Source organism: Carassius carassius, chromosome 19 (genome assembly GCF_963082965.1).
Source record: "Carassius carassius chromosome 19, fCarCar2.1, whole genome shotgun sequence".
NCBI classification, from domain to species: domain Eukaryota; kingdom Metazoa; phylum Chordata; class Actinopteri; order Cypriniformes; family Cyprinidae; genus Carassius; species Carassius carassius.
The window spans coordinates 21,119,450-21,140,504 of record NC_081773.1 but is presented as its reverse complement, the minus strand read 5'-3'; the positions used below and the strand labels follow the sequence as shown (position 1 = coordinate 21,140,504).

General features: G+C 36.0%; 1 protein-coding gene across 1 annotated transcript; it reads left to right on the top strand.

Moving 5' to 3' along the window:
* The first annotated feature begins 6,764 nt into the window (after nt 1-6,764).
* On the top strand, nt 6,765-18,372 carry nxpe3 (neurexophilin and PC-esterase domain family, member 3). Its single transcript, XM_059500263.1, has 6 exons — nt 6,765-6,979; nt 14,178-14,336; nt 14,859-15,628; nt 15,764-15,831; nt 16,464-16,664; nt 16,999-18,372. The coding sequence occupies exons 2-6, from the start codon at nt 14,244-14,246 to the stop codon at nt 17,562-17,564; spliced, it is 1,698 nt and encodes a 565-aa protein (XP_059356246.1). The 5' UTR covers nt 6,765-6,979; nt 14,178-14,243; the 3' UTR covers nt 17,565-18,372.
* Nucleotides 18,373-21,055: the final 2,683 nt, after the last annotated feature.

The window sequence follows — 21,055 nt, the reverse complement described above, 5'->3', positions numbered from 1 at the left end:
ATTATTTATTAATAAATAAAGGACGGAAACAAATACTAATACATATTTGAATATACTTCAAATGCATTTAAAAATATGAATATTCTATTATAATGCAGGCTCTTGATTACTGAAGTCATGCTTTTATGCAGTTAAAGTTTATTAGAATTATTAAATTCTTTTTTGTTTTTACCCTAATGAAAAGCTGCTGTAATTCTTTAATCCAGAGTTAATGGTGTAATATTATTAAACTTCTATAAAAGTAACTTCTTGCTCAGTATTTAATATAAGTAGCCTATAATAACTTTTGTGAAATTAATAATAAATATCAGAAATCATGCAGTGTCAGTAACTGCATGGTATGGTGCTTGGGATTAAATTGCTTATTTACAGTTTTGTACAGTTAACATGGTCAGACACGGAGAACGACAGACAAGACAGAGCTGGATACAGGATACTTATGTTATAAAAAATAATCTCAGCTCTCAGATTCTGTCAATTTTATTACAAAATTCAAGCAGTAAGTTTTGGTGCTTGTAAATGTTACGTGACAGATCCCTAGTGGCACGTGAACCGATCATCTCTAGCTTATAAATAAACACAAATAAACATCTCTAGCTTATAAATAAACATGAATAAACATCTCTAGCTTATAAATAAACACGAATGAAGAATGTTGAAAAATACATTATTTACCCAAATGTATATTCCTCCTCATATCGATCAATCAGGTTTTTTCAATGAGCAAAGAGGTCAATAAAACTGCTGGAGAACAATTATGTCACATAACATTTACCTCGGGAAAGCCATTTAATTACCATATATGTAGCAGGTTAGTTGACTAGAAAGAAAGAGCTATAGAGAATATTTAGCTAATTATCTTTAGGCCTGCTATATTACATATTTGTTATATTTTTACTTATCATTAAATACAGTTATAATAATAAAACGCAATATATTTCATTTGAGTTATATGTAACCTAAAAATTACTACCAGCTGATAGGGATGATTAGGTGAGGGTTTTTTTTTTGTCTTGAGAAAGATTTATGCCCATATCTTGTGAAGCCTACCTAATATTTATCCAAATGAGTCAATATTGAATCAAATCACAAGCACTGAACTGAAATCATCAAATTTGTCAAGCACAAAAAACGTGGCTAACCAGAAATTGTACCATGTAAACAATAACAATTAAACATGTTGTTACTAAACCTAACACAATTCTGCTTAGTTACTAAAATGTTCAGAATTTTTTTACACCAATCTATCTGAAGTTGGATGTACATACATCTAATGAATGAAATTGGAGTGTTTAGTCATTGACAAAGTTTAAAAATAAAAGGTGTTTTGACTGTTTTTATGTCAGGTGGTACAACCAAATAGTGAGTATGGGGCGAAAAGAGCAGGAGAGACGGAAGAGAAAGCAGACAGCAGCGTCATTGTCGCAGAATATTGACCATATGTTCAAAAAAACTGGCAAACAGGGTAAGGTTGTTATATTAACTACATAACCTATAACATTTGATAGCTAACAGTAGTCAACCCCACTGGAGCAGAAGGTAGTTGAGGTTGTTGCTGATATACAGTGAATTTTATATCTAAGATCTATAAACCACAAAATTATAAAAACACCAAGATATTTGTAATTTATGTTATAGGCTAGGCTAAACTGCTTCAAATCATAAATATAAAACATGTGAAACTATAGTTACTGTTTTGTTATTAATATAAAAAAACATTTTTAAAGTACTTTGTTTGTCTTGGTATGTCTATACCAGCAGATAAACTTATCCAGCACAAATTATTGCATAAAAGGTCACCAAAATGAAGTATTTGAACCTCATAATTAAATACAAAAGGTGTAGAAAACCTTTAGTTTAGTGTCTGTATTTTTTGTTTAAATTTTTTTCTTTTGACCCAATCCTGAACTTAATTTGCTTTTTGATATTTTTGTGCTGACTGTATTTACCAATTTGAACAAATGTTTTTCAAAAAAACAAACAAACAAACAAACTGGAACGAACTTCAAAATAGGAAGTTAAGAGTCTTGTTTTGGTGAACGGTGGGTTGTGTCTGAGGTGAATGTTTGTCAATATTATTCTGGAAAAATCTGAATCACCCACCAAATCTTGCAGAGAAGGCGAGTGTGAACAGGAGCAAATTTTGGTAAGTATTCTGATTAATTATCTCCCTTGACTTTATGCCTCCACGTCCCCCCGATTGCCCCATAGACAGTAAATATTGTCTGCGAGCTTCTCCTCCTGTCCATATGGTAATTTCTCTACTGTGCGACAGAGTCGCAAGTTATGATGCAATCGTTTGCCTATTTTTTACAAAAACTGCTTCTACGGGTCCATAACGTAAGATACAAGGTAATGGAGCCGTTTATAAATTTTCGTGTTTCTTTAGAAATAATGAATGGACAAATGCAGTCTTTAAACGCCTCAGATGTAAAGTTATTCGCTGTCAAAGTGACGCCAAAATGAATGGGAGTCAATGGAATGCTAGCAGCAGGTGGGGGTCCATTAGCCAATGGCGGCGCCCAGGGATGCTTCAAAAAAATATGAAACCCTGCCCCCCTGTTTGCACTTCACGTTTCTGCAGGTCTCGCTTTTTGGCACTATTTTGACGTGGGGGTGGAGCACAGGGACGGGGGCGTGTACAACATGCCTCCCTGGAAGTGACGTCACTCTGAACTAATGTAAACAAAGAATGTAATAAAAGCTATGTTGCAAATAAATTAGTAGATATGACATGGAAAATATATATTGCAAAATAATTTCTTTCACGGTGTTTCATTTGCGTTTTGCATTTTTTATTTTTGTTTGCAAAAAGCACATTTATTTTTCTCATTACTTTAATTTTTAATTTTCAAAACTTTATTTTCTTTTGCAAAACTTTATTATTTTGCATATATATTCGGCATTATATTGACTCCATATTTGTGTTTTTTTCGTGCCGTATTTAAAAGACTTAAATCGTGTGACACCTTCGTTCTTCTCGGTGCTTCTGTCACTGATCGTTGGATTGGTCCTCTATCTTAAAGACATACTCAAGAGATTGAATTGAAAATTACCCCCCCCCCCCCCCCCCCCAGGTTGGTCTGAGAACGACCCCCCGGGAACGCCCCGTCACGTGATGTGAATTTAGCCCGTGGGGGAAAGGGGAAAACATTGCCTTGGCGCTAATTGAAATACATGGGACAATCATGCCGAAGAGTTGCTGTGTCGTTTTCTGTACCTCCAATAAACTAACAAATTATGAATTAAAGTTCTACATCCTTCCTAATAAACATACAGAACCGGAAAGGAGGACAAAATGGCTACAAGCAATACGTTGTGAGGATGATCAAGGGAAGTTGTGGAATCCCAAGACTGTGTGTGTGTGTGCAGTATGCCTTTCATCACAGCTACGCAGAGGTGGAAAGAGTACAAAAATATTCTACTCAAGTAAAAGTACCATTACATTAATGAAATTTTACTTAAGTACAAGTAAAAGTACCAGTCTAAAAATCTACTCAAGTAAAAGTAAAAAGTAGCTCATTTAAACTTTACTCAGAGTAAAAATTACTTAGTTACATTTTAACAGTGGGAGGGAGTCAAAATGGGACAGGCCAAGAGTGTCAAACTCAGTTCCTGGAGGGCCACAGTCCTGCACAGTTTAGATATAACCCTAATTAAACACACCTGATCCAGCTAATCTAATCATTTAGGTTTATTTGAAAACTACATGATATGTGTGCTGGAGCAGGGTTAGAACTAAACTCTGCAGGGCTACGGCCCTCCAGGAACTGAGTTTGACACCCCTGGGATAGGTCTATTAATCTCAAACTAGTTGTTTTTAATTAAAGGAATCAGTTATTTAGAATAATAAAACATTTGGGCTGTTACCAGGCAAATCATTATCAACAAACTCATCTTTTCAATACAGAGGAAATGCAAAAGCTTCATCGGACGTGGCATTTAGATGTATTTACACACTGTTTAGTGCAGGACAAGAATGCATTTAACCTGCAGTTACAAATGCATGAATAATGTTTTGATATGCCAGACATAAAATGTTGAATGCTCATTTGAAATTATAAAAACTTAATTATAAAAAAAAAAAATCAAAAGATACTTTAAATGTGAAATTAAAATGGCCAGTATGTGTCAGCAAGTCACTGTTAATAAGTGAGTCATTGCGATTGAACCAAATCATTTAAACGGTTGATTCATTCAGAAACGAAACACTGTCATGTTGCTCAGAGATGCAAAATTTTGCTTTGGTGGCTGTGTTTGGAATACATTTTTGTTGTAGAAATAGAGCAAAAACCGGCAATATGGTGTCTAAAACGCAAGTCTCTTAGTTTGCTGTCCTGTTGTAAAAAAAAAAAAAAATATATATATATATATAAATATATATATATAAATATAAATATATATTTAATAAATATAAATATAAATATATAAATATATATATATATATATATATATATCATTGGCGGCTGCTGGTCTTTCAAAGAGGGGAAGCTCATTTTCGGCCTACATTATAACCCTCTGATGGTCTTCATTTGTAGTGACACTCGGGGTCTTTTTGACCCCAGACAATAACATTTCATTTTGTAATAGTAAAATATTTACATTTTTTACAAATATAATTTTACTCTGTTCATTTATGTTTTTACTAAACTTTGTACAGTTTTTGGAGGATTTAAATCTTTTACATTTCTATAAATAAATAAATATTTATTTAAATAGGCTTTTTTTTTTTTACAAAAAAAGAAAAAAGCATTTCAGGTAAAATTCACTTCATAAAAGACCCAGATTTCTAACTTTCATACATGGGGATACCATGGATAATTTTATAAGGTTTAATGTAAGATTTTTGCCCATTTTTGGGGAAATTCAGTTTAAAAATTGTAATAAATCACTTTAACCACTAGATGGCTATAGTGTGTGTGTGTGTGTGTGTGTGTGTGTGTGTGTGTGTGTGTGTGTGTGTGTGTGTGTGTGTGTGTGTGCGTGCGTGCGCGCGCACATTTTCAATCTTAGTTACCAATTCAATTTTGTGGTGGTTCTGCATTTTACAAATATCAAGAAATATTGCCGCAGTTTGTCTTTCGAATACACTTGAGAAATCCGCGATCATGGGACTGAGCGTGAAACAGCTTCACCGACTTCTTATGGTGCAGACCGCTGTCAGTCAAAAGGAGATCGACAGATCCTCCAATCATCACGCGGAAGCCCAGTCTTCATTCACCTCCAGAGACGCTGAGCGTCCGTGGGCGGGACATAATCGCAGCATTTATCCAATGACCGTCTAGCTTCGGAGCACAGAAAAAAACTGTTCAAAGAAAGCCCCATTGAAGTCGCTCGGCTTCTTTAGGGAAATGCACTGTGACGCTGCGGGAATGTATGAGAAGAAAATCGAGTCAGCCGACTTGTAGCTGATTAACACAATACATAATACACAATAGTACATATTTGACCGTTGGTTTTTTTTTTACATTACGTGGGGTTGATGTCTTGTCGAGATTTTATAAACTGCTAGTTTGGTCTCCCTAGGCAAGCACAGCATACACAGCATAATAGAGTATAAATATGGGCAGGGGTTCACTTCATTTCCTTCAAGTTCAACTTCAGAATATGACGGGGTTTCGTTTTCAGCGGTGTCTGCACCACTAACGCCTGTTTTGTCCGTCTGCATCTTTCTTGTGATTTTAGCGCCAGTTTGCCCTCCTGCCCATTATTTACTGACATAGCTTCCAGGGAGCGATTTTTTTTTACTCAGTAATTAATGTGTTTTAAAATGTAGCGAAGTACAATACTTCAAACTACATATACTTAAGTAAAAGTAAAATTACAGATTAAAAAAAATACTTAAAAAAGTAGAAGTACACAAAAAAGCTACTCAATTACAGTAACGCGAGTAAATGTAATTCGTTACTTTCCACCTCTGCAGCTACGTTAACATTGTGTTCATTATAACGTTATCAAAACTGTGTAAGGTTGTTTTAGAAAGTGGCATGCATATATAATTAGCCTTATCATTCTACCTGAAGCAAAACTATGTAACGTTAGCCTAGTGTCGAACATAAACTCAAATGAAACGCGTCTGCTACGATGTGTCTACGTGATACCACTAGAAAAGACCAAGTATTTCCGTATACCCACTTAAAAAAGCGTGTGAATACGTAACAACTAGGTTTTGTGTCTGACCTTTTACACTTTCATTCATAAATTCACCCCGCCTGTGTTTTTTGAAGCGACACGGATTGAATAGCAGAATCCAGTCACAAAAGGACCTGGCTGTATAAAGCAGAACGTCACGGAATATGACTATTTTTGAATGAATACATCTACAATAGGGCTGTAAAATGAATCAAATATCGACATGGACTAGTGTATATGAATATTAAAGTTAAAAGAGACTAGAATTGTTCTACACGTCTCTGGGAATGAGCGCTCAATATGTGCATTTTTGTCATTCAAATACACGATGTTCGCTGTGTTTTCCCCCACGCCGACTCCGCCCCCAACTATGACTAGATGACTGTATGTTGTGCATGCTTGCAAATCAAAAAAGCTCTCATTGTAATGCGAGGCTTGTGTTAAACCACGTGAGACTCCTTATTTGTAAATGCAACATAACCATTTTTGTAAACGAAACGGTACAAGAAAAACTATATTTTATAATAAATGTACGATTATTTAATATTGAAGCCCAATAGGCTATGTGATAACATAAAATCATCATAATCTGTTTTCCGGGTTTTTTTGTCCTCCTGTTTTCACAGCTGGGGCAGAAACGATGGTCATGCGTGCCGTGCTCGTGTATTTGATCGTTGCAAACGCAGCTCGACATAGTCCCTACTGGTTGTCCTCTAATCTAATCTGCTCCTGTCCGTTTCGTAAATTTTTAGACTGACTGTTGGCTATGATGCGGCCATCATGACGGATAATAACATCAAGCGGTCGGCGGCAGCAGCACGTCGGGACTGGAGCATCAGTTCAGAAGGTGGGTGAATGATGCTTTCTTTCGACATTATACAAATACACGTATTAAATGTTCACTCGTTGTGCATTGTGTACATGCCGTGGCATCAAACAGCATCCGAATTAGTCTTAAACCAAAATATAGCTGACTCGCCGTTTAACATTTCGGCCTCTAAAGCAAGCTGTTTGTCATAGAGATGAAATGGGTATGCTTTCGAAATGCACGAGAATGTATATGGACACAGATCCTATTCCACCTTGAAATATTGTAACACATGATGTTGGGTGCTGCACAGTGGATGAAGCAAGACGGAGACCGTTAACAATATCGCCTTACTTAACTGTTTATATATACTGTATATACTCAGTGGCTTGCGGTGGTGTTTCAAAATGAGAAGGCAGTTATATACTACAGTTATACAGGGGCGCTGCCAGGAATTTTGGGCCCCATGACAAAAAAATCTAATTGGGCCCCCTCTGCGCAGCTGTTGTCACCACATCTCTAGGATCTAACTGTCCCATCAAAAGCTTAACATAACTCTAATCAAAGGCTTGCAACTGTCTTGCTGCTTGTAGTTAAATTCTAGTACTAGCACAATATTCACTGCTGGTGATTTGTAAATGCAAGTCTGCATACAGTATGCAGTTCACTAACTGATGCAAGATTAAAAGACACCATAAAAATGTCCTTAAAGCAACACTATGTAACATTTTTTACCTTAAAATAATGTTTCCAAAATCGTTTCAGTGGTTCATCAAGTTGTAATAGAGTGAAGTCCCTGGAATGATGCTAAGTCATTAACACAGTGGTAAAAAACTAAATGACTATAACATGACAATGTTACGTTATCAGCTACATATTAGCTATACAATAATACACAGTAACCTTTTCAGTAAAAAAACCATGCACATCCATGTTCAAGGGAAGTAACTGGTAACCAAGGACTTTTGACCATGGCAATTGACCATGGCATATTTGAGCATGTTTACTATTTTCGATAGCTTTAAAAGTGGACACGTCTAGACTTAATAGCTGCAAAAGTGTCAATAATGTCATCATAGGACATCTGCCTGGAAACATCCCTGTTTATGGAGAACGATTGACAGCCGCGGAGGAGGGAAAACGAGGTTTCCGTATACTTTAATTTAATGATGTAAATAGTCTTCTGTCCCTCACATTAAGCTATGGAATGGCTTCAGATGACTTTGTGAAATTATAATCAGACCGATCTCAGACCCAAGTCACCCAAACTGGCAACCCTGAGATTCATTCACCGATCAAATAAGGCTTTTGACGGGACAAAAATAAGCTTTTTTGCGGCCGCCAAATAAATTTCAATGCAGGAAAAACCCTGCTATAATATTCCACTGCTGAAATGAGCATGACGTAAATCCGTGCCGTGGTGCTAATAATGCAGTCACAGTGTCATGTTTTGCTCGTAGTGGTGATGGAGCTTGTAGTGGAACAATTTGTAACATAGCTGTATATTTTGCTTTCTTTTTCTCATCTTCTTTTTTCTTCTTGCGATACTGAGCCCCTGATGGCTTTGACCTTTTCATGATGATGAAACTCAAACATTCACTTCAAGTAACTTTAACCACGGATGACGACGTTGAAAGGCGACTTTAACATGTCTCTAACGGCAGCGGCCACTATCACCACCAATGAGACTTACTCAGATAATCGCAAGTAATCATAATGAATGAAAATATGATATGACCTTGAAATAATAATATTAATAATATAATATAATATATATATATATATATATATATATATATATATATATATATATATATATATATATATATATATATATATATAAAATAAACTCTTGGTGGGGCGGGGGCTCTCACTGGCGCCCCCCAGCTGTTTGCGCCCTAGGCGACCGCCTAGTTTGCCTATGCCTAGAAACGGCCCTGCATATATATATATATATATATATATATATATATATATATATATATATATATAGGCCTATATATATATTAAAGAAGCAAAATAAGACAAATACAATAGAGATTAAAAATTAAACTCATTTTCCAGATACTGTTTTACTCAACATGTATACATTTATTTAACGTCTTTTGTTAGTTAAAATTAATGACAGGTATTTAATTTGGAATGCTGTCCTTTTAAGACGGAAGGTATGCATGAAATACTGACACACATTCAGTTTTCACACACCTGTTCACATTCACTTAATCCATAACCTACTGTATTTACGAGAGATACTCTACACCAGTGCTCGAATTGAGGGGGGGCTGGGGGGATCCGGGACCCCCCATAAGGTATTAGGGACCCCCCATAAGAAGTAAAAAATAGAATTAGGGGGGTCCCTCGGATATTTTTATTTTAGTAAAAATAATAATGACAAATCAAAATAAATGCATGCAAAGGATACAGTAAATATCGTGAATTGATTATTTACAATAATTTATTTTAAGTGTGTTTATAGGCTAGTTGTCATGTCTCTTTAAAATGTAAACGTCCCGCCTAAAGAGCGCTGTGCGCGCGCATGACATCGTCGACAGGACTGTTTGTTTGGCGCCGCTCCGGTGAAGCTAATTTTAGCTTTTAAAATATGGAGAAAAATAAACCTCCACTCGCAGTCGGGAAGAGAAAGCTTCTTACTGACTTTTTTGAGGGGTAATTGTCTCTCGCTATATATCTTTCTACTTTATATCTAACAGTTATCCACTCCATGTCGGGGCTTTTATATTCCTAGCATATTGGAAACATTTAGGCTTACATTACTATTTTTTTCATAATTAACAGTCCTGGTTCTACAGGAGTGCTAGTGCTAGAGATCTCGATGAAGATGGATAACAGATTTTTAGTAATTATAAAGGGAGCGCTAGTTGTGCGCTTTCTATGCTTTCTAATATCCATTCAGAATTTGTATTTATTTGTATATGACTTGTTTTTCATGCTGCTAGGACCAAAGGCTGTATAAACACGGCAAAGTTTTGGGAATTACATACGCATTTATGCGGGATTCACTCTTGAAATAGAAATGATTTATTTTGATTGCCATAGTATTGTTTGTTTATGAATAAAGCAGCCTTTTTCACTGAAATGGTTGAATAGTCTGCTGACTCACTCACTTATGACAGTGCTTTATCGCCACCTACTGGACGTAACTATTTAAAAATCGTATGTGCTGAAATAGTTGAAAAATCCCAACCAACACACAGGCTGACAGCATGTTTTGCCACAATTTATAATAAACAAGTTTCATGCATTTAATCAAGCCTTTTGGAACAAACATTGTCACATCAATCATCCAGTTGTTTTTAGGGTAAATACTACATTGGTAAATAAAGCTAGAATCATTCTGTTGGATGTACACTATTCAAAAGTTCAAGAGTCTCTTCTGTTCACTAAGCCTGCATTGATTTGATCCAAAATACAGTAAAAACAGTAATATTATGAAATATTATTACAATGTAAAATAATAATACAATAAAATATAATTTATTTCTGTGATCAAAGCTGAATTTTCACCATCGTTACTCCAAGTGTTCATCACATGATCCTTCAGAAATCCTTCTAATATGATGATTTGATGCTCAACAAACATTTATGATTAATATCAATGTTGAAAACCGTTATTTACAGTATTTAAAAAAAAATTTAGTTTGATGAATAGAAAGTTTATCTGAAATATAAACTTTTGTAGCATTATACACTACCATTCAAAAGCTTGTGGTTAGAATTTATAAAAAAATGTTGGGAAAGAAATTAATACTTTTATTCAGTACGGTTGCATTTAATTGATCAAAAGTGACAGTAAAGACATGTATAATGTAACAGAAGATTCTGTTTCAAATAAATGCTGTTCTTTTGAACTTTCTATTCATCAAAAAATCCTGAAAAATAAAATGACTGACTGCTCTCTTTTCACTGCTTTCGGAGACATTATGAAATAATTATCCCTGTGCCACTGTTGAATCTGACAGTGATACCATCCAGTGAGACTGGAAGCCATCTGATTATTTTCTACTGTTTTTGAGACATTTCAATGTATTTTGAAGTCACTTGCTTTTACGGGTGTTCAAGTGCCTTATATGTAGTGCCCTGGTATATTTGCCATAGCTGCCCTTTTGAGTCTGCTGCTTTGTCATCCTCTAAATCCATATTACTCAAGTAAGTAATTTAAAAGAAGATATATATATATATATATATATATATATATATATATATATATATATATATATATATATGTATGTATGTATGTGAATTCAAGCGTTTTTAATAAATAGTATATATTTATGCATATTATGATCAAATATATTGTATATTTTGTATAAAGTGTATATTGCGAGACTAACCAACCCCCCGCCCAAAAAAACTTGGGGACCCCCCCATAAAACTTGACTCAATTCGAGCACTGCTCTACACACGATAAACATTTGGACAGTTTTGTGTGTATTTTAGCGCTGAGAACTGATCGGGCGCTGTATGTGAGAACTGAGGAAGTGGCGCGTGCGCGAGAGAGCACTTCTATCAGCGTGATTCCGCCTATCCCGCCTTCACTAACTTTAAAGTTAATCGACAACGAATTGTGACTCCCGGGAAAAACGGGACGTCTGGAAACCTCATCCCTGCGCCTTCGGATGCTGAGCCCATTGTTTCAGATCGCGTTTTATTAGTCTATTCATCTATACTGACTAGATATACAAACGGTCCTTATCCGATCGCAATCCAATGACAGGGACGCACATTTTGAAAGACAATAGCCTATAGGATGCATTTTGAATGTCCAATAGTCCTCAAATAACATTATAGTCCAGTCTCGTCTAGTTAACGAAAACGCTGCATAAATTTCGTCATAATTTCGTCATCAGATATTATTTTTAGCTCATCAACGTCTCGTCTTAGTCACATAAAAAATGTTCGTTAATTAATTTTTTTCGTCGTTGTCTTCGTTACGTGCGTCACTGATGAGTGCGCTAAGGCAGGACCAAACCATTTCATGCAGATACAGGGGGGTGGTCGGTCAATATGGATGTTTTATTTTTGGTCAGTGGTGATATTGAACTTTTATTGCCAAAAGTAAAATCAAAGACATAATTAATTTTATTATTATTTGAAATATACTCAATGATGATGGTTTATATAGTGTATAATATAATAAAAAAATGTAATTAGTTTTTACCTATTTGTTGGGCCCCCTCAGTCAGGGGCCCTTGGAATTGTCCTAACTTTCCCCCCCTATATGGCGCCCATGCAGTTATATATGCATATGCATATATATATATATATATATATATATATATATATATATATATATATATATATATATACACACACACACACACACATATATATATATATATATATATATATATATAATATTGTAAAAATTTAATAAAAAAATTAATATTTAAAAAAATTTAATATTTAATATTAATATTGTAAAAATTTCTTATCCCAAGAGTTATTTTGAAGAACATCAGCACTGTTCCCACAATATCAAAGGAGCACCAAATTTATTACTGATCACACATTGGGTTATTTAAAGGTCTTTTAATCATGAATTCATTAGTGCCATGTTCTTAGCATTTATGCTAGCAAGGGGAGTTTTTGCCCAAAATAAAATAAAATTGTCAATTCTTTTACTGTCAAATGCTAATACCAAGGTAGAGTAACAATGCTGACAATAGTGTAACATAATCGACAGTCCACCAGATAATTTTGTCAATTCTGTTACTTTACAATTCTGTTACTTAAAGGGTCAACTCTGTTTATGAACTATTTAAAAAAAAAAAGTCTGGCAGCAACAATAATAATAACCATGCAAGTCAAAAATGTAAATTGAACTTAAAGATAGCTAAATAATTTAATAAACAATAAAAAAGATGTAAAATTTGGAACATGGAATGTCTTTTAAAATGGTTATTACTTCTATAAACTTTTTTTCAAAAGCTTGCGTTAAGCGAATTGTAATGGTAAAAAAAAAACACATAACAGAAATGATGGCCAGTCATGGAGTCTTCACAGTCCAGGATCCCATGGTCTTCTAGTCTCCAAGTTTTGAATCTTGGTCTTAAAACAAATAATATTGCTGCATTATAAGCTCAAAAATTAACAAAATTACATGGTATTAAACTTTCTTAATGCACGTTATCAATTGAATTACATAGTATATTTGACTGTCCAACATTAGTCAAAAGCTGCTGTCCCACTTTTGAAACACCCTTTTCTAAAGTGGGACGACAAAGATTGCTACAAATAGAAAATATTATTGCAAAATGTAATGTACAAATACATCACAAATATACACTAAACAAAATTATATATAAATAATCATGCTGTCTAATCAGAATCTTGATATGCCACACCTATGAGGTGGATGTATTATCTTGGCAAAGGAGAAGTGCTTACTAACACAGATTTAGATAGATTTGTGAACCGTATTTGAGAGAAATAGGCCTTTTGTGTACATAGAAAAAGTTTTCGATCTTAGAGTTCAGCTCATGAAAAATTGGGGCAAAAACAAAAGTGTTGCATTTATCATTTTGTTCAGTGTAATTTGATAACAATTTAGAAGAACATTGTTTTATTTATAACAGATTTATATCCTTAACACTAATTTTGTCTAAATCCTATGTGACTGTCATTTGAGTTAACTTAACAAGAGGTACTTTCTGTTTGATGATTTTCATGGCCACATTTCTGACATAATTTCCAGAAAGTCAGCTAATTTCAAGAACAATTTCATGATTTTTTCCCCCCTGTGTATCCTAGAATGGGCAGTCTGCGTGATCACCCACATACATTCGCACTATTTCCAACACAGTGTATGCTACATAAAACATAGGATTATTTTAACAGTTGACTGCAGCAAATGGCTGAATGAAAATATAAATCCACTCTCTGATGGTAGATGAACAGAAATAGAACTGGGCCATTCTGTGTCAAATTAACCAAATTTCAGGAACTTCCCAAGCGTCAAATTTTTGATTTTGTCAATATTTTATATGAAGAAAGATTAACATATATAGTGCTGAAAGCTAAAATATTAAATGTCATCAATTTATATTTATGTAGTAATCCACTGATTTTCACCTGCAATTCGGAGCCAGATTACAGGGGGTAAAAACGACTTTAATTTCTAATTGTTTAAATGGGAGTCTGATTTGACCTAAAGCCATCATAAATGTATTTGGATACTGCTGTTTACATGGCATTTTGGTCTGATTTATTTGATTAGCATGCAATAATGGCCTACCATGATCAGCTGTAGTGCTGGACAGGAGGATGACCGAGAGAGGAAACCATGGAGAAATACTTTCCTAAATATGTCCCATTCTTCACTCTGCTGGCTTTGTCAGTACTCTTATTCCTGCTGTGGAATATCACCTCATTGGAAGTGAGTAGAAGTTAAGTCACCTTTATTTTTATAGTGCTGTATACAATATAGATGGTGTTACAGCAGCTTTACAGCGATAAACAGTAAAATGACCGAATGATTTACGGAAACTCATAGGGCTGCATGATAAATCATATTTTAATTGTGATCATGATTTCTGCTTCTCTCACTTTTCTCTCATTCTTTTCATTTATATTCTAGCTACCTTGAAGTAGATAATACTACAATGAAATGGTTTTGTGGGCACAAACATAATATGTTTGTGGATGTAAATAAAGGATAACTTTCTAATAATTAGATTTAGCACACAGCAAATCATTGCCATGTTACAATTTTGTTTGTGAAGAAACATCTGAGGTTCTTACTGTAAGAAAAAAAAGAGTCAAAAAGGTAAAAAGCTTGTTTTGTAATTTAAAATCTGATAATCATGAACTTTTTTTTCGAAGGTTGCCCTCTGAACTCTTCTCATGCTTCTCTGTAATAAAATGTCACATTAAAGCTTCTGTGTTTCATCTTCTGCAGAGCTGGAACTGTCAGACAGTATCTACCTTCTATCAGCTTCAGAACAGCATCCAGTCAGTATTGAAGACCTCTGAATTTCTTCTACCAGTGGAGTTTAACTACTCCTTCTGTGCCCACCTCGGCCAGGAGCCCACTGCAGAGGAAGCCAGGGAGGAGAGCTATCTTCTCAAATCCATCGCCTGGCCAGAGCCATTGGTCCTGGGACTGCCGTTACGTCAAAGTAGCGATCCTGCACAGAGCTATTATACGATCCAAGACCCTGGAGATCTGCAGGTGGGTGGGCAACTGATAGTGAAGGTGCAGATGCACAACCTTTTGGGTCAGCCCAAAAAACATGGAGGAGACTTTCTAGTTGCGCGACTCCACACGCCAGAACTTGCGGCAGGCGTGGTTGGCCAGGTACATGACCACAACAATGGAAACTACACAGTATTTTTCCCGCTGCTTTGGGCAGGTGTTGCCCAAGTGGAACTGACCATGGTTCACTCCAGCGAAGCTGTGATGGTCCTCAGGAGACTGAGAGCGGAACAATCAGACCGAGTGTTCTTCAAGAGCCTCTTCCGTTCAGGGTACCTCTCGGAGACCACTCTTTGTAATTTGTGTTTGCCGCACAAACAGCAGCCGCTTTGCAACTACACAGATCCTCAGACTGGAGAACCCTGGTTCTGTTATAAGCCCAAGATGTTGGACTGTGATACACGGATTAACCACTCAAAAGGGGGGTATAAGAAACACCTTCTCACTGTTTATGAGTCACAGTTCTTCCAAAGGTGAGTGAGAAGTGAAACCTATTTAGAGTAGTGCTTTAGCACTGTTCATCTACTGTGCAGAGAATGCAGATTATAGGCTATATAGTATAAATATTTCAGTTTCATGAATGACACTTTAATTTTGTTTTGTTCTAGTGGAGTAAATATCAAAATTCCAATACATTCTGCAGGGGTGGACAATGTGACTGTTCAACCTGCTAAAGGTATTTTGGCACATTTGTAACTATTTAAATGTTTATTAATTGTGATTTGTTTAATGCATTCTTGCTGAGTGTTAAATTGTGTTAAATGGTTAGTTCACTCAAACAATGAAAACACTGTTATTAATTACTCACCCTCATGTCGCTCCAAATCCATAAGATCTTTTGTTCATCTTTGGAACACAAATTAAGATATTTCTAAAATCCAAGAGCTTTCTGACCCCGTACAGACAGCAACTATGAAAAATGTTTTTGTTTTCTTTGCACACTAAAAGTATTCTTGTAGCTTCATAAAATGATGGTTGTATCACTGATGTCACATGTACTATTTTAACAATGTCCATAATACCTTTTTGGCTTTGAATGTGGTAGTTGCTTTGCTGTCTATGAAGCGTCAGAAAGCTTTTGGATTTCATAAATATCTTAATTTGTGTTCCGAAGGTAAATACATGAGGGTGAATGACAGAATTTTCATTTTCGGGTGAACTTACTGACCCCAAACTTTTGGAAGGTGGTATTTTAAATATACAAAAACCTGTATTAGCAGGTTTAATTTCTAAGTTCTCATCATAATTTTTCTATCTTTCTCTCATCATCATGCATAATTTTTTCTTCTGTTTCCTCTTTCCTTCTAGTACGAACCAAAGGAATGCACCTTGAATTCACTCCTTCCGGGTACTACTACCAGGGATCATGGAGACATTTGAATGGTGTCATCATGCATCAGTTTAATGCCTCTTCAGTCATAGCACAGTGTCTTCGAGGGAAAATGGTGTACATGTATGGAGACTCCACTGTGCGACAGTGGTACGAGTATCTCATTGCCCATGTTCCAGGTCAGTAATAGTTTTGTAACTCTTTTTAAAGGTGCTATATTGATTGTTAGTCATTTTCGTTAGCTTTGACCACATCTCCAAAACTTTTTCAGCTGACCCAATGTCAAAAAAAAGCAAAGCATGAAAAAAATAACAAAATATAGTATAGTAATATTGAATAGCTTCCATAAAATGTAGCCAGATGGAGACAACAGATGTACAGATATTTGTTTTAAGTCCAGGGTGAGTTTTTCATAAATTGTCATGCCAATTAAGTATTTTACACATTTTATTCCTGAGTGGGCATGAATTTATTATCTAACCTACATCTCACCCTCTGTATCTCAAAATACAGAGTTTAAGGAATTCAACTTTCATAGCCCGAAGAATGTTGGTCCGTACATGGCAGTGGACAGCAATCACAACATATTATTAAGATACCGCTGCCATGGGCCACCGATCCGCTTCACATCTGTGTCCTCGGCTGAGATGCACTACATCTCAAATGAGCTGGATGGCTTACGAGGGGGCTCGGACACGGTGGTCCTGATTAGCATCTGGTCACATTTCAGCACTTTCCCAGTGCAAGTGTACATACGGCGCCTACGCCACATCCGCAAGGCGGTGATCCGACTGCTGAACCGAGAACATGCGACTTTGGTGCTGATCCGCACAGCCAACCTCCAGAAACTGGACCCCGAGTCCAGCTTGTTCAACAGCGACTGGTTCTCCCAACAGCTTGACAAAGTGCTCCGAGCCATGTTTAAAGGTCTGAACGTCCAGCTGGTGGACGCCTGGGAGATGACACTCGCCCACCATCATCCTCATCAGCTGCATCCGCCACCTGACATTATATCAAACATGATTAACTTCATCCTATCACACATCTGTCCAGTGAGGAGAAAGAGAAGGCGGGGCTAAACTTCTCAAGCAGTATATTAAGGAACTGGTGAGACCTAGTCTTTGAGATCAGCTCTTTGGCTATCCATTCAGCTATTATTTGCTTGTCTGTCTGGCTTTCAAATATTAATAATGATTTTGCTGGCCTTATTATAAATGCAAAAGCACCATTCACCAACAGTGAATGTAGCTCTTTTTATTTTATTGGCAATATCCTGAGCCAACCCCAAGTGTTTAACAGGTGAAAACTATTCAAACATATTTGCTTGTACTCCAATCAGGGATTTGAGTCGGGTTAGTTCATCCAAAAATTACAATCCTGACATCAATTACTCACCCTCAGTAAATGATGACAGGATTTTCATTTTTTTGATACACTATTAAAAAACTAATAAATGAAGGCAACAACCTCAAGGCTGCAGTTTTATTAAAGAAAGATTAAATTATTTATGTATAAAACAGATGCCTGGGAGAATATTTGTAAAATTAAAATAGAGAATTACAGAAGAATAATTACTATTACAGAAGTTATATGCGAGTATCATGAACTATGAGGGCAAGCACAACTCTTTCTGTGCCTTGGTAAACAGGGATTGTGTAAGAACAAGTGTGGCCTACTTATTCATTGGGGGGCAGCTGTGGCCTAATGGTTAGAGAGTTGGACTTGTAACCCGAAGGTCACAGGTTTGGGTCTCAGTGCTGGCAGGAGTTGTAGGTGGGGGGTGAATGAAAAGCACCCTCTTCCACCCTCAATACCCATGGCTGAAGTGCCCTTGAGCAAGGCACTGAACCCCCAGTTGCTCCCCATGCAGCTGGATACAGCTGCCCACTGCTCTGGGTGTGTGTGTTCACTTCTCACTGCTGTGTGTGTGCACTTGGATGGGTTAAATGCAGAGCACCAATTCAGAGTATGGGTTACCATACTTAGCAAAATGTCACGACCTTCACTTTCATTTATTTATATACATTTGACCATTTTGTTACAGTAGGATTATTGACATTAGTTTTCATTTTTTTTCCCGTCTTTTATGCCCTTGATTAGTTTTAAAGGTCCCGTTTTTCGTGCTTTTTTGAAGCTTTGATTGTGTTTACAGTGTGCAATATAACATGTGTTTATGTTTTGCGTGTAAAAAAACAGTATTTTTCACACAATTCACCTATCTGTATACCGCTGTTTTCACTGTCATAAAAACGGGCTGATGACTTCCTTGTTCTATAAAGTCCCTCCTTCAGAAATACGTAACGAGTTGTGATTGTGCCAGCGGTTCCTGTGTTGTGATTCGACAGCAGCTGAGCGCGCGCTGCCCTCCTGGTAACGTGATTGGGCTAGTTTTGATAAGCAAGTGGGCAGGAGCATGTGCTGGAGATGTACTTATAATCACAGGAGTGTTTTTACTGACGAGATGCGCATGAAAATCGCATTTGATTTTTTTGCACCGCCCTAACATCTAGTTAACAAAGCTAAACAGCATTGCCCCTTGTGTAATAAGTTACAGAAACTGTTAAACGCACCAACTTAAATAATAAAATACACTTACCGGTTGTGGTCCATAAACAACGCCTTCTCCAGAAAAGAGGGAACTGCTCCACCTTTCAAGAATAATCTTTGTGCGAATCCAGCATTAAACTGATTGAGATTGAGGAAGCTATCCTCAGCAAAATGTGCTGCACATAGTTTTACATGTGGATTATAATTTTCGGGAACCGAGTTAAACATAAATTGTAACCATTAATCTCCAAGTACAGCGTCCCTGGGAAGCCCAAACAAAGGTGATTGGACTCCGAGATGAAAATAACAGCGTTTCGACGACATGACGACAAACACAAACGCAACTCTTCCTCTTCTCCGTCGGAGCACAACAAGACCACGCCCCTGTTTGTGTGTTCATGTGGGCGGAGGTTAGTCAAAAAACTGTTTTAGTGATGTCATTACTGCAGGAACTAGAGGGATGTAGTCCAAACGGGTTGTTTTTTGTAGGCGAATTCTGTTAAATAAAATATCTCGCTTGGCATTGAACTTTGAGCTTTAGAATTTTACAGATATTATTTATACTCTAACAACAACATTACACACTAACTAAAGTTTAAAACATGGGATCACAAAGAACGGGGCCTTTAATATAAATTCTCCCATTCTGCATTTACCTCTAAAAGATCTGAAAATGTTTACATAGTTGTTCTGTCTGTTCTATTTTATGTATCCAAAAAGCAATGTAAAAGACATTTATGCTCCAAAAATGGTCATTCAGATTTTATGGAAGAGTTGTTTACGATCAGTTCATGTGCCTTATTTAATTAACACTACCTGTTTCATTAATTTGTTCATTTCCATTTTAATGTGGTTTACAGCTATGAAACTGAGTCTCTGTACTAGAGTTTCTACTGCATTTTCTTTTTCTTCTTTTTTTGCGCAATGGCAAAGGAACTTCTTAATTCTTATTCCGTCAAGTGTTCACGAATCACCAAAATAAATGAATTCTCAAGCATCCATTGTGCTCTTGTCTAAACATCTTTTGAATGATCTCTGCCACTGCATATTGGTATTTAATTTTTTGCTGCAGTAAGATCCACTCAGATGAGAAAATATCAAATACAAAATTATTGTAGAAGGAATTGTTTAATATTAATATAAAAAAGATATAATTGAATACTTAATATAAAAATACATAATGAAAAATGTATTTAAAAAATGGGCAGAAAAAAATATTTACTGATTATTTTGCAGCAGGACGTCCTAGACAAAGGTAAGAAGAATAAACTGTGCATTTGAAAATATTATTAATCATAAAATAATTTGAATGTACTGTATATAAAACTACATCTTTTAATAAGTGACATTAGCAGGTGTTTTAAAAAGAACCCACAAAGCTGGATGAAGGTTGATTTGGCCTTGTGTGCCAAGGGTGCAAGGATAGACTTAATGTTTCAAGTTTTTTTACATAACTTTGCTGAAATATCATATCACACAGTGCCCAGAGCATCAGAAATTTGGCATGTTTCTTCAGACTATCTTGTTATTATGCATGTATCCCATGTTTTAAGATTGGACACTGCATTCACAAGATGAATCATTATGGGTTTGACTCAAAAATATATCAGCCTACATCTTCACATGAGACCTTCAATCATGGCGCCGATCCAGACATCACCGTCTTTTGTTTGCATGATGAGTAATGTATAGTTATTTTATTACAGTCCTGTAGCTGTGTATTATCTATTGTTTACCACATGCTTTTAACCACATCAACTCTGGGGACCCACCGGTGGGTCCAATATTGCATATGCCTAATTCTCAAAAAATCAAAATAACAGCTGAAGTGGTTAAATAGGTGAGAAATATAGTCAATCATATTTTAACCAATGTTATATGTGTAATCAACCTGTCGGCGAGGCATTGTATCATCATGTGGATGAAGACCTTTCAGGGCCAAAATGGTTCACAGAAATCTGTTCTATGTGGATCACACCATCTGCATTTCCATTCACATCTCATTCTACTAAATGCAGTTTCT